This window comes from Mytilus galloprovincialis, chromosome 14 (assembly GCF_965363235.1).
Source record: "Mytilus galloprovincialis chromosome 14, xbMytGall1.hap1.1, whole genome shotgun sequence".
Classification (NCBI taxonomy): domain Eukaryota; kingdom Metazoa; phylum Mollusca; class Bivalvia; order Mytilida; family Mytilidae; genus Mytilus; species Mytilus galloprovincialis.
In genome coordinates, this window is record NC_134851.1 from 4793977 (window position 1) to 4807286 (window position 13310).

Below are 13310 nucleotides of genomic sequence, written 5' to 3' on the forward strand. Positions count from 1 at the left end.
TATTTTTTTTAAGAACAACACACATGTGATTCTTCTTACAAGAGTCAAAATCTTCTGATTTTAAACCCTTTTAAACTGTTTTGTTATGTGCCACCTACATTAATAGTGGCCTTATGTTTGCTAGTATGTACGTCCATGCATCAGATGATCCATATATTTGTCAAATTGTCCCATATTTTGAAAAAGTTTTAATTTAATATTGTTTTCCATGAAGTTGTGGTCATATTGACTTGAAACTTAGTACACATATTCATTATGCTGTGAATGTTTGGTTAAGTTAGTTTACCATGAAGACAGTGATAGCGGGAGCATACATGGGCAAAAATGTCATATGGACACATATTCTTGTTTACTTTTTATTTGAATCATAAAGGAGGAGGTATCAACTCTGACCTAAATTTTGCAGTCATAAAATTTTCGAGCAAGATAACTTTACTCAGACTCAGAAATCAACCCATTTTAATACTAAATTTTGTGTTGGGCACAAATGTTGTACTCCAAAGTACTGAGTATAGTTTTATGACAGATTTTCATAGCTGCAGTCAATGTTCTTTAAATTACCAGGCATTGGTTAGCAAATTTTTATTATACATCTTATTTTTTTTTAATATGGAGAGGATATTTCTGAATACATTTACATTTATCAGTTTACAGTGGGTGATATCAATGAATTGTACAAATTTCAATTTAAATAAGAATTTTAATTCATTGTTGCACAAGATAATTTTTAATTTCCTTATATATTTATTTGTTTTATAGAATGTGTACTTATACTTCCTTATTGGTATTGGTCTTGTAAATTATGTACAATATAAAAAAGAAGATGTGGTATGATTGCCAATGAGACAACTATCCACAAGAGACCAAAATGACACAGACATTAACATCCATAGGTCACAATCTATAGGTCTCAAGGCCATCAATATTGTCTTTTATCTCACCTTGTAAATTTTTTGTCCAGTCCTATCTACCAAATAAATTTAATTTGATAGATACAATTTTGAATTTGTCTGGCCCTGATAAAGGTGTGTGTGTCAAGCTTAAATAAATATAATAAGAATTAATCCTATGTTAATTTTCATAATTTCTGAATTTTTATTTTGCTTGATAAAATGACAAATGCACAAATACACTTTTGTTAGACAAATACATTTTTTTTTTATTTCAGGATTTTTTGACATATGGAAAATCTTACAAAGACAATGTGTCATCAAGCAGAGGTCAGGAGAAACTAATGGTCAACACAGAACAAGGACATATGTTTCAATCTAAAGCTTATTTTGAAAGGTACATTAGTCTCATTTGTCTCATTTTTATGCCCCACCTACGATAGTAGAGGGGCATTATGTTTTCTGGTCTGTGCGTCCGTCCGTCCGTCCGTCTGTCCGTTCGTCCGTCTGTCCGTTCGTTCGTCCGTCCGTCTGTCCCGCTTCAGGTTAAAGTTTTTGGTCAAGGTAGTTTTTGATGAAGTTTAAGTCCAATCGACTTCAAACTTAGTACACATGTCCCCTATGATATGATCTTTCTAATTTTAATGCCAAATTAGAGTTTTTACCCCAATTTCACGGTCCACTGAACATGGAAAATGATAGTGCGAGTGGGGCATTCGTGTACTGAGGACACATTCTTGTTTTCCCTAATTTAACTTTTTATTAAAAGCCTATGTAACAGTTTGAAGTTTGATATTTATCTTAAAAGTTTGTCACATCTTTTTTATTATATTTGTCCAAATGATTAATCCAAAAGTAAAGAAAAATTTTATTGCAATTTTTAGAACACAGTTTTTGCAATTCATCCTTGCCATTTTACCTTGTATTATTACTTTGAAAGCATCTTGTGGAATAAACACAATTCTCACCTGATTATAATATCTAGCATGACATGATAATTTGCATAAACCAAACAAAGGTCATGAACAACATGGAAATTTGCATGAACAAAACAAAAGTCATGCAGCATACTTTTTATGGAAATAAGGAGATGTGGTATGATTGCCAATGCTAAAACTATCCACCAGAGTTTTAATATAATATATATCAAATGCTAAAAGATGAGCAAAACTATACAACATCAATAATTTAGTTGATTAAGACAAAATAATTATTCAATTAAATACAATTTCTTACAAAAACTTGACAGTATTTTGTTTTATGCTTTTTTAAAATGAATGACTGTTATATTTTTCAGGGTTTTACCTATTATAGATGTGGATGTGAATTCAAAAGAAGCCATTCTTACAAACTTCAAAGCAGACATGATCATTAATGAACGTCACAATGCAAAATGTCCCGTTCCACCACCAAGACGAAAACGTCAGTCTAGACAAGCATCATTAGTGCCCTCCAGTGGAGAAAATTTGAGAGATCTTCAAGACTTCATGGAAGAAATCAAACCGTTTACAATCCTAGGTGTTATCGATCCAAAATCAAAACAAAAACTATCTGTGTTCCAAGCGATGTCTCAGGGTATGTTAGATTTGTCGCAAGGGACTTTTAAGAATCCCTCAACAGGGGAGGTAATGACTATTCCAGAAGCCATACATAAAGGATTTATTCTGGCAGACTTTAGTGAGAATCTGACCAATGGGGATAGCCATGATGGATTTAATCCAATGAGGAATACTTTAGATACAAGAGTATATCCCGTGTCTGGTGTTATTGACCCTCGCACTGGAGAATGGATTGGGGTCAGACAAGCGGTCAATGCTGGAATACTTAATCCAAAAACGGGAAAATACAGGAATATTGTCACTGGAGAGGAAGTAGATTTTCTAGAAGCAATTCAAAATGGCTACCTTGTTGTTGATCCGTCTGCTGTTGGTGATTTGTCAGAAAATGGAGTTTATACATTTGTTGATCTAGTAGATGCGTCTTTTAAAGTAAATGGTGTCATTGATCCAAATAGTGGCGAGGAAATCTCATTAAAGAGAGCTATTATGGATGGGGTTGTGGATATTACAAATTCTGTCTACAGAAATCCTAATACAGGGGAAACAATGTCGCTTGAAGAGGCTTTAAAACAAGGCCTGATTAAGGCACAACCAGCAACAGATGCTGATGTAGAGAAAGGAGTTGATATTATAACAATCAAACAGCTTCAAGTTAAGCGACAGAAATTTGTTCCTGGTGATGATAAAATGTCAGGTGGACTAGATAACATTGATGGATGGAAACCGGATCAGAATCAATTAATGTTTAATAAAGTTAGAACGTTGTTGGATCCTGATTCTGTAACTGTCATTGATCCCAGTGATAACTCTTCTATGACCTTGACAGAAGCTTTTGAAAAAGGTGTGATTAATTTCGCTAAAGGTGAATTTCATCTGCCGAACGGTGAAGTTTTAACTTTAGAACAAGCTGCAGCTAGAAATTTTATTGATCCTGCAGTTTTAAAAGATTTATTAGAGGTGTATAATCAATCTAGTTTGGGTGATTTGTGTAAACAGGGTAAATTTGACCCAGAAACGGGACTAGTGACAGATCCACAGACGGGAACAACAATGTCTTTAGAATCGGCCATTGCACAAAAACTTGTAGATCCTAATCAAATATTCATTTATGACGTGCCTTCACAGAAACTTATGAGTCTTCAACAAGCCGTAGATGAAGGCAAATATAATCTGTCTGCGGGGAAATATGTTCACCCTAAAACAGGTGAACTTTTGACCCTTACTGAAGCAGAGAAAGCTGGTATCGTCAAGTGTTCTATTGATCCTGAAGAAAGATGCAAAGTTGCTAAAACTCTTGAAAGGTTAAACAAGTTGATGGATACTACAGTGAAATCTGCACCGTCACCATTTTCTGATGGCAAAATGTCATTGGAGGAAGCTATCCAAACTGGAGTCATTGACCTTCAGAAGGGTCAATTTACTGACCCAGTTACTGGAGAGGTTATGACCTTGGCTGATGCAATTAAAGAACAAAAACTTGACCCAGCAGCAGCAAGCCATCTGATCAAAGCACTTGATAAATTATCACTAAGAGAAATGATGGAGGACTTGAACTATGACCCTGAGACTGGTTTACTTGCCCCAGGCAACAGTTCAAGGCCAATTTCAATGGAAGAGGCTCTAAAACAAGGACTCATTTGTCCGGAGAATGTTTTCTTAGTAGATAAGGTCAATGGAAGAATTACAACTCTTGGAAATCTTATTGATGAAGGAAGATTTGATCCTAAAGATGGTACATACATTAATCCAAACACTGGAGAAAAACTCACCTTAGCTGAAGCTATTGAGCAGGGTCTTATAGAACCTAGCATTATAGAGGAAGACTTCATTGACACTTCTGTGACCTTAAAAGATTTGATTGACAGTGGTAAGGTCAATCCAAGGTCAACTCACTTTGTTGCTCCTAACAATGTTAAAATGTCACTAAGAGATGCCTTAGCAAATGGATTTTTGACCTTGAATTCTAAAGTGAAATTAGATCCAAGGTCAGGATGTGTACAGCTTGCTTCTGATGAGGAGGTTGTTAAAGCTTTGTTAGATGTGAGGGAGAGCTCTGATTGGCTACAGACAGTTGAGCAAACATTAGGAACCAATGACAAAGCCAGTCAGAAGTTGGAAAATCTTAAGCAACAAACAGAAGACTATCAGGTAAGCATATTTCAAGGTTAAAAATTTAACCTTGTGTCAACTTAAGTAGAAAAATCATGTCTGTCTACTGTGGATTCATATTAGACTATATTTGTGGGATACAAATTTTCATGGGCATAAGTAAAACAGGAATTAAGATGATATAAATTGTTTTTAATGTGGACTTGGGTAAAACAGAAATACAATTTCCATGAAATATAATTTTTCATCAATCCTTAGTCCTGAAAACAAATCAATCCACAGTAAGCAGAAACCTTAACATGTTTGAATGCTGACATTAGTACACAATACATATCTATGATAAGTTATACTTGTACATGTAAGAATTTTAATTAATAAATCAAAGCAAATTATGTTAAAGTTTAATATTTGCTCTTCTCAACATTCATTAGATATGATTTTTACAGGTGTCTGGTCTATTTACAAGCATACAAATGATAATCATACTGTGCTGATACCATCATTCATTCCTTATGTTGTATAAAATGAAATGACAATATTTTAGTATCAAACAAAATTATGACAATGGTTTTTTTTTTAAACATGTTAAACAAAATCATGACAATTTTTTTCCCAACAAAATTAATATGTCAGACATATTAATGCTTTAATACAAAACAAATTATGACAAATTTGACTCATGCTGAAAATTAATATGACATTAATCTAATGGAACATGTAACTGTTTCTGGATTTAAAACCTAGATTTGTCACATTGGTGTTGTCAGTTTATTATTGACTTATTTGAATATCAATTTGGTATCGTACACTTGTCATTGACTTGTATATAATGACAAATTGATATCATAAGCCAAAACATTTTGTCTTATCAAAAGGATATTCTTCATGATGTTTTTTTTCCATGGTAAAGGAGTATGTTCGGTAAGGTCCTAAAATGGCCCCCATTTTTAGCGTCAATTTCAAATTCGGACTTATTGACCAATATCACAATAAAGTATAGCTAATACAGTGACTAGATAGGAAATAAGCCATTTTGTTGAAAATTTTACGTTTTTGCGTTTCATTATGACGTCACAAGTTGTACTCATATTGATTTTTCACGAAAAAATCAATGAAAATGGGTAAATTTTCCATAGATTATTGGACAGGAAACATAGAGTGCATACGTCGACAACAAAGATCTTTTAAAATAATGTTTGTGAAGACATCTCACATGTTTTATTTGAATATTAAGTTTGTCGACGCCTGCGCTCTATCTTTCCTGGTCCTTAAATTGGTTGAAATCCAGCTGTTTTTGTCAAATTTCACCAAAACCCTTTATTTTGATCAATTTGGAATGTAAAAATCAACGTGTTAGAATAAAATTTTGACAAAAACAGTTCTGTTAAACTTTCTCACATGTCTTTAAGGCAACTTAAAACATTTATTGTCTTGTAACTATGAACTTTATAATTGGGGCCAAATATGGCCCTTACCGAACTTACTCCTTTATTGTTATTTCTCAAAGCAAATATGGCCCTTACCGAACTTACTCCTTTATTGTTATTTCTCAAAGCAATACTAATTCCTTCAAAAAGCCATTTCTTGTGTGTTTCTCTTTATTTTGATCTTTCATTAAGACATATACTGGTAGTATGTTGCTTCTTTGTTTATTCTTGGTATGTACATGTAGATTCAGAAATTATTGCGTGCGTTAATATTGCGATTCTGTCATTTTAGACTGAAATGTGTTTTTAATTTTTACAATTTTGAGAAAAAATCCTGTATAATTCATATAAAATATTTTAAAATGCGAGTTAAAATTATTGCGTTCACAAGTTTCTTGCATTTTACGCAATAATTTCTGAATTTACCGTACATAGAATAGTTGACCAGTAGTCCTTTAATTAAGAAGATAGCATGGTCTTGGACACAATAAAGGTTTATATTAAAGAGATATCTACCTGTCAGTGTGTAGATAGGCCACACCAGGTGTTAAACCCTTTGATCTTTTGTCCAGGTAGTTTATAAGATGGCTCAGTTGTTACTGGGATGATAGATTTATATTTGAATTTTAATGGTCTAATTGAAGAAGGGACAATGACTTTCAAGTGAGTTAAGAATATAACAACAACTTCCAAATCTGTTTAAGGGGGATTGGAAAAAAATAAAGATACTTAAGGTTTCAATAAAAATCATGTTGAAAAAAAGACAGTGGCATGGCTAAAGAAAATAAGAAAAAAAAATGATATAGACATTTATGCAATTAGGTCATAATTAAACTAGTTGTCTTGCATCCGAAACATATCCTGCATATTGATTTTTTTTGTTTGCGAAAAGAAAAATTTGAAAGTGGTGGAAAAAAAGATTTTTTTTTACAAAAGAGGTGTAACATATGATAAGCATAATGGTGTTTAGGTGTATAATGACATTAGCATGTTCTCTTCATGATATGCATATAATGCTTGCCATTGGACATTAAATGCTAATCAATTCATCCATGACAGTTGTTTGAATGTCTTCTTAGAAAAAAATATTCAAATCTGACTGACTCGGGTGTTAATCAGTACTCTTAGATTTTCAATTATGAATATGAAAAATGATTCAAGTTGACCTTTAACTTTAACCTAAGTCTTAAGGGTATTATTTTAGATAGCTATATATGTGTCCTAGAGATATAATGACTCAGAATAACCGTAGAGAAAATTATTGATGGGAACATATACTGTTGTAACAGCTTTATATGTGAACAAAATTAATGATCCTATAGACTAAGGGGAGATAACTTAGAAATAATTTCAGACTTGGTTTAAGGTAACTGCTCATTTTAACTGCATCAGTGTTTTCATAGGCAAATAGAAAATAGAATATTTAACATTAGATTTGTATATATGTACTATTTTGAAATAAGCTGAGACTAATTTCTGACATTATACACAAAAAATTGAGAGGAAATAAATCAAACAAAAAATTGTTCTATAAATGAATTCTGAAATGGTTCATATTTATTATTATAAACATTCATCATGATGTATGTTTCCAGGTATGAATTTTCGTTTGATAGTTATAAATATATGAAGTTTTGTTAAACAGGTAAAATATACCATTTTATGGGGAAAAAAATAGTGAATTTGATCATTTATTTACTTTGAAGGCTCCATTGCTTTAAAACTTAAAAATGTTCTTGAATTTCAAATTTGCTTTTCTTTTTTTGATAAATCGTACTTAGCACATTGGTCCATAAATTGGTCACTGAAAATTATCAACTTTAATGTTAACATAAAAAAAAAGTCAAGAAACTAGCAATTTACACAACACTGACACAACTTATTTTTACCACCATATACATGATATACAATATATAACAGTAAAACTGACCAACCACAAATGACCACCGGTAGGCGATAAGTATTTTCTAGTGTTACACCAATTTCCGTAAGTCAGACAATTAATCAAGAGGCCACCATACTGAGTAATTGACGAGTACCTATAATTTAACTATGTCATTTTCACCTATACACACCTGACTTTGGATCATTAGCACACCTGTGTAGAGATTTGATATTGTTTAAGTCTGATTTTCATATTTGGAGATATAAGATTCAATGTAGATATTTGTGTTTTTGGGGATGAAATTCATGTACATGTATAAAACAAAATATGGATGTAGAAAAAACGGATTTAATCAAGCGGGATTATCGTTTTGTGTGGCTCAAATGCAGAATATTGTAAGTAAAATAAAGTCGGTATATTTTATATTTAATTGATAAATGCACATGGATGAAAAAGTTTTAAGAAAAATAATTCACATATGACTTAATAAAAAAATTATGATATAAAAAAGACAAAAAAGACATATATATTGACCCATAGTTTTTATCTTTAAAGTAAATTGCTCTGGAGGAAAGATGTCTTATCAGAAATCATACCACATCTTTTTATCTTTATAAAACTCCCTCTCCTTTACTAAAAAAGGAAGAATAAGCAAAAAGAAAGTAAAAATGGAATGCAAGGATTTTTTGTCAAACATAAAACAACCTACGCTATTGTTTGTTTACATTCTGACTACATATTTGTAATATGTGTATGTACAAAAGTGGGCTAATTTTCAAACATTTCAACAACTTAAAAAACAATATTGATTTGTGTTTAAATTCTTTGGCATGTGTGGCCAAAAAGTTTTTTGAATTAGCTTTTGTTTACTGTAAAAGTTGTGCAAGTTACAGAAATGCACATTCTTGCTATCAATACCCTTATAAGGTTTTTAAAGTTTTAAGAATTCCTTCATAAAAAATATGCTATTTATTGTTTCAATTGACTGATATTTCATTCACAAAATTGTTAATTATGTTTGAAATTAAAAATGTTAAATGATAGAGATTTTTATTTGTCCTCCAATTTTTCCTTCATAAAGAGATGATGTATGAGGGGTTGTCATGCTGTGTAAAAATGAGAATAAAAATCATTCAAGCAACTCCTAGTCAGGTTTGTTTTTATCAATCATGTTATTTGAAAAAAAGAAGTATGTGAAAAAATGTTTGTTAACACTAATTGTTAAGGCCAAAAAAAAAAAAAAAAAAAAAAAAAAAATTTTACTGGCCACCTGGCAGGTAGTATAGAAAGGATAATGTTTTTATTTTATAATATTGACAAAAATATTTAACATATATGCATATATACTATGTTGGGAAATGTTTTGTTATATCAACCAAAAAATGACAATAAAATATGTTAGGTAGGCATGAAAATTTGGGAAAGTAGGTAGGCAGAAAACATAACCTTTATTTTGTATTGCCTTATAGGGAAGATTGTGCCACAAGAACCTGTCAATTATAGCTGACTATGCGGTATGGACTTTGTTAATTGTTGAAGGCTGTACAGGGACCTATAATTGTTAATTTCTGTGTCATTTTGGTCTCTTTTGGACAGTTGTCTCATTGGCAATCATACCACATCTTTTTTTTCTATAATTAATTGATCTTATATATACATGTACCACAAGTATTGACAATAGAGTGCACCTTTTCATTGCAGGTTTTACAAGATGATATATCTAAGCATGAAGATGAAGTGAAAACCTCCATTAAACAAGCGGAGGAGCTGATAGAAAACAATCGTACGGTCGACAAGAAAGATGATGGGGCACAGCAGCTACAGAAACTCAAGTTTAACACCGCTGACCTTAAAGTTCGCTTCAATGATGTAAGTCACATATAAATTTATATTTAAAAAATCTGATCATAAATTTAGCTTTATGTGTATGTAAGTTAAAATAAATACCATTTGATAAATATTTTGGTGTAAAATGACATAAATGAAAAAGTCAGCGAAACTGTTGCATTGTCTTCTGTGCAACTAAACAATTTGACGTCATATATACTCACAATGTCAAACATAATCACTGGACATATATTTATACCTTTTGTACGCTTCAAAATGGTTTCAACATTGACATAAAAGGATTTTGAGTCTCAAAATGTGATTTTCATGTTTCTTTTGTGAGAAATAACATTTTAAAAAAAAATCTGAATTCAAAATTGTGGCTTTCTTAGTTACGAACTGGTAGAACGTTGAATTTACCCCTTCAAAATATTTGTCAGTGTCAAATGAAAATTATCATTACAAACAAATTGCATTAGAATACAAAGTTTTCAGTTAATATTTTTAAATCAGAAGAAATTGGATAATTACCTTGAAAAAATTCTCAAATCTAAATTTTAAAGGGGAACATAAATTTTAACAAACTTTTTTCGAGGATTTTTTTAGGACTTGGAAAAATTTCTAATCAAAAAGTGAAAGTGTTGTTTTGGTTGTCAGGACTTGATTAGTGCTGAAAACAAGTAATTAAATTCTATTAGATTCAGAAGTTCATCCCAAAGGTGATAAAGTGGTGGAAATCTTAGCTTAATGTATTATACACTCTGTTCAAATTGACCTTTGGTCTAGGAAATAATTTTTTAAATCCTATTTTTATAGTATGTTTGGTTCAAATAAATTCCATACACAATATACATCTTGAAGCCTGAGACAGTTATTTCCTAGTGCATTTTTTTTAGACAATAAATTCAAATTAAAAAAGATTTTTACAGTGTAGTGTACTACTATTGGGACAGATAATATCAAAATTTTAGAAACTTCTACCAGTTCTAACTCAAAATATTGACAATTCTGTGTTAAGGGGTTCCCCAAAATTCAGCTTGACATCTTCAGCCGTACTAATTATGTCCCATTTATGGGCATTATGTTTTCAGGTCTCTGGGTCCGTTAGTTTGATTGTTTGTACATCCTTTCGTTTGTCTGTTCGCTCATCCATGCCTTTTGTTCGTCCGTTCGTTCAGTATTGTTCAGAGTGTGTTTCAATGTTCTACATTTCTCTGAGTTCACAAATTTTGCAGTGTTTAAATTATTATGAAAATTGCAAAAATTTGCTTAAATAGAATCTCACATTTAAAAATTGTTATCAATTTTAAGAATCAATCACAAAAATCTGTCAATTTATTTCTAATTTTAAATAATAGCAAAGTAATTAATTGCTTAGTATTATTCCTAAATTTTCACCATATAAAAGTTTGGTGAAGGCTTGGTTAAAAACTCGACCTATACTGACAGTATTTACATGTATGTATCATCCTGTTTGATGTAGACTTGACATAGGTTATTTCAGGGATGAATTATCCTTAAAACAAATAATAAATTGGTTTTAGATACTAGAGTTGTACCCAGAGGTAATACACAATTTACATACATTGTTTGGCCTAATTGTATGTCAAAGTACATGTTTTATGGACAACATGTCTAAAGTACCTTTTTACAAAAAAACATTTACATGTTATTTATATACATACATATATAGGTTCAATATGTAAACATGGTAAACAACAAATAATTTTTGGTAATTGTAAGAATTTTTTTGTCAGTCTGTGAGATAATCTTTGTACAATTCTGTGGGACTTCTTGGCTATGTTATAGTTTGGAAAACATTTTACCAATTCTTCACGGGTAAATATACATGATATATAGATCCCTGGATGTACAATTCTGTGGGACTTCTTGACTATGTTATAGTTGGAAAACATTTTACCAATTTGTCATGGGTAAATATACATGATATATAGATCCCTGGATGTACAATTCTGTGGGACTTCTTGACTATGTTGTTTGGAGAACATATTAGTTGTTTTATATGGGTAAGCCTTTAAAAAATGTTGATTTTTCAAATTTTCCTGACCAAACGTTTTTATTTTATTAGGAGGGGTGGGAAGGGGTCTGGATCAGGATAGGTTATACATTATCCTGGTTATAGGATTCAATGAGAGAGTTGTGATCTCCGTGTCTATTTTCTAACTTTAGTTTGCCTCAACCAAATGTGACAATATGAAACTTATACACCATTTTTATTACCTCCAATCTCAGATCAAGTTTAAATTTCACTTTTACATGTCTTGAGTTAGTTATGTCCCTAAATATTATTTTATGCAATTAGGGGCAACATCTGTGTCCCATTGACACATTTTCCATTTATTTTGGGACTGAAGTAAATGACTTCTATGTGAGAGGTTTTGAAGTATAACATGCATATGCATGAATAACATTAACAAAAGAAGCAGAAAATACATTAACATTTGGTAGCAAATGTATTATTTATCCACTTCATGTTTTAGGCCTCGACAGAGACAGAAGGAAGATGCCGTAGATTTGAGAAAATGTCTGCTGACTTGGAAGATTTCTACGGTAATCTACAAGACTTGGACCAATGGTTAGACCAAGCTATAGAACTGTCGGAGGAGTATCAGGCTTCTGATGAAGATATAGAAGTACAGTTCTCTAATTATAAGGTACAGTTAATAAGTGTCTTGAGCATAGAGGAGGGAGAGGGGAGGGGAGGGAGGTCAAGCTATAGAGCTGTCTGAGGATTACCAGGTGTACGGTGACCTAAAGTTGTAAATGTCTGTGTCATTTTGGTCTCTTGAGGACAGTTGTCTCATTGGCAATCATACCACATCTTCTTTTTTATATATTCAGATGAAGAAATAGAAGTACAGTTTACAAACTATAAGGTAATTGCTGTCTTGGTGTCTTGGTCATGAAAAATGGGGAGGGGGGGGGGGGGGGAGAGGTAACATTATCTCTCAAAGGATTGTCTCCAAGTTTAAAGAAATTAATAGACCTATCTGTTGAATTTTAATTCATGAAACAGGAGAGAGCTAAGTTTATGATTTATAGCCTAATTCTTGTAGTTTTTCAGTGATTGAAAAAGAAATGAATTCTCCAGATAATCTAGACATGGACATAAATAATTCGTACTTTTAACTCAAAAAATTTATATCAAAAATAGTAATGCCTAATGGTAGTAATTTACACAAAATCTTTGAAGATTATACAATGATTAAACAAAGACATTCATTTCAGGAAAAGAATGATGAATGATATCTCTTCCAGTGTGGGAAATGATTAGATTATTTAAACCTGTGCGTCTATTTAAAAAGTTTTTAAATCCCATTATCCACTAAAAGCATGTTGTGCTTTAACATGCCAAGGGGAATAACTCTATTTAAATTTCATGATTTACTTGAATGAAATTTGCTATGCAACATTTAAAGGACCATCATAGTGTGTATTTCAATTAAAAGCCCCAAGCTTCAGTCTAGCCATTGTTATCCTATGAATGAAAACACATGCATGAATAAGATTGTTTAAAATCAAACAACTTGAGGAATTCATGTAACAATTTCAATTTTATTGATGAAAAAGTACATTGACCATGAAACAGGTT

At 31.6% G+C, this 13310-nt stretch overlaps 1 protein-coding gene across 15 annotated transcripts in view; it reads left to right on the forward strand.

Moving 5' to 3' along the window:
- Nucleotides 1-13310, forward strand: part of LOC143058823 (microtubule-actin cross-linking factor 1, isoforms 6/7-like) — a 127762-nt gene that overhangs the window by 43926 nt on the left and 70526 nt on the right. For all 15 annotated transcript variants that reach the window (XM_076232287.1, XM_076232291.1, XM_076232278.1 and 12 more), the window contains 4 exons: nt 1169-1287; nt 2188-4597; nt 9572-9739; nt 12199-12372. In XM_076232287.1, the coding sequence (XP_076088402.1) occupies nt 1169-1287; nt 2188-4597; nt 9572-9739; nt 12199-12372 (2871 nt within the window). The remainder of the gene's footprint in view (nt 1-1168; nt 1288-2187; nt 4598-9571; nt 9740-12198; nt 12373-13310) is intronic.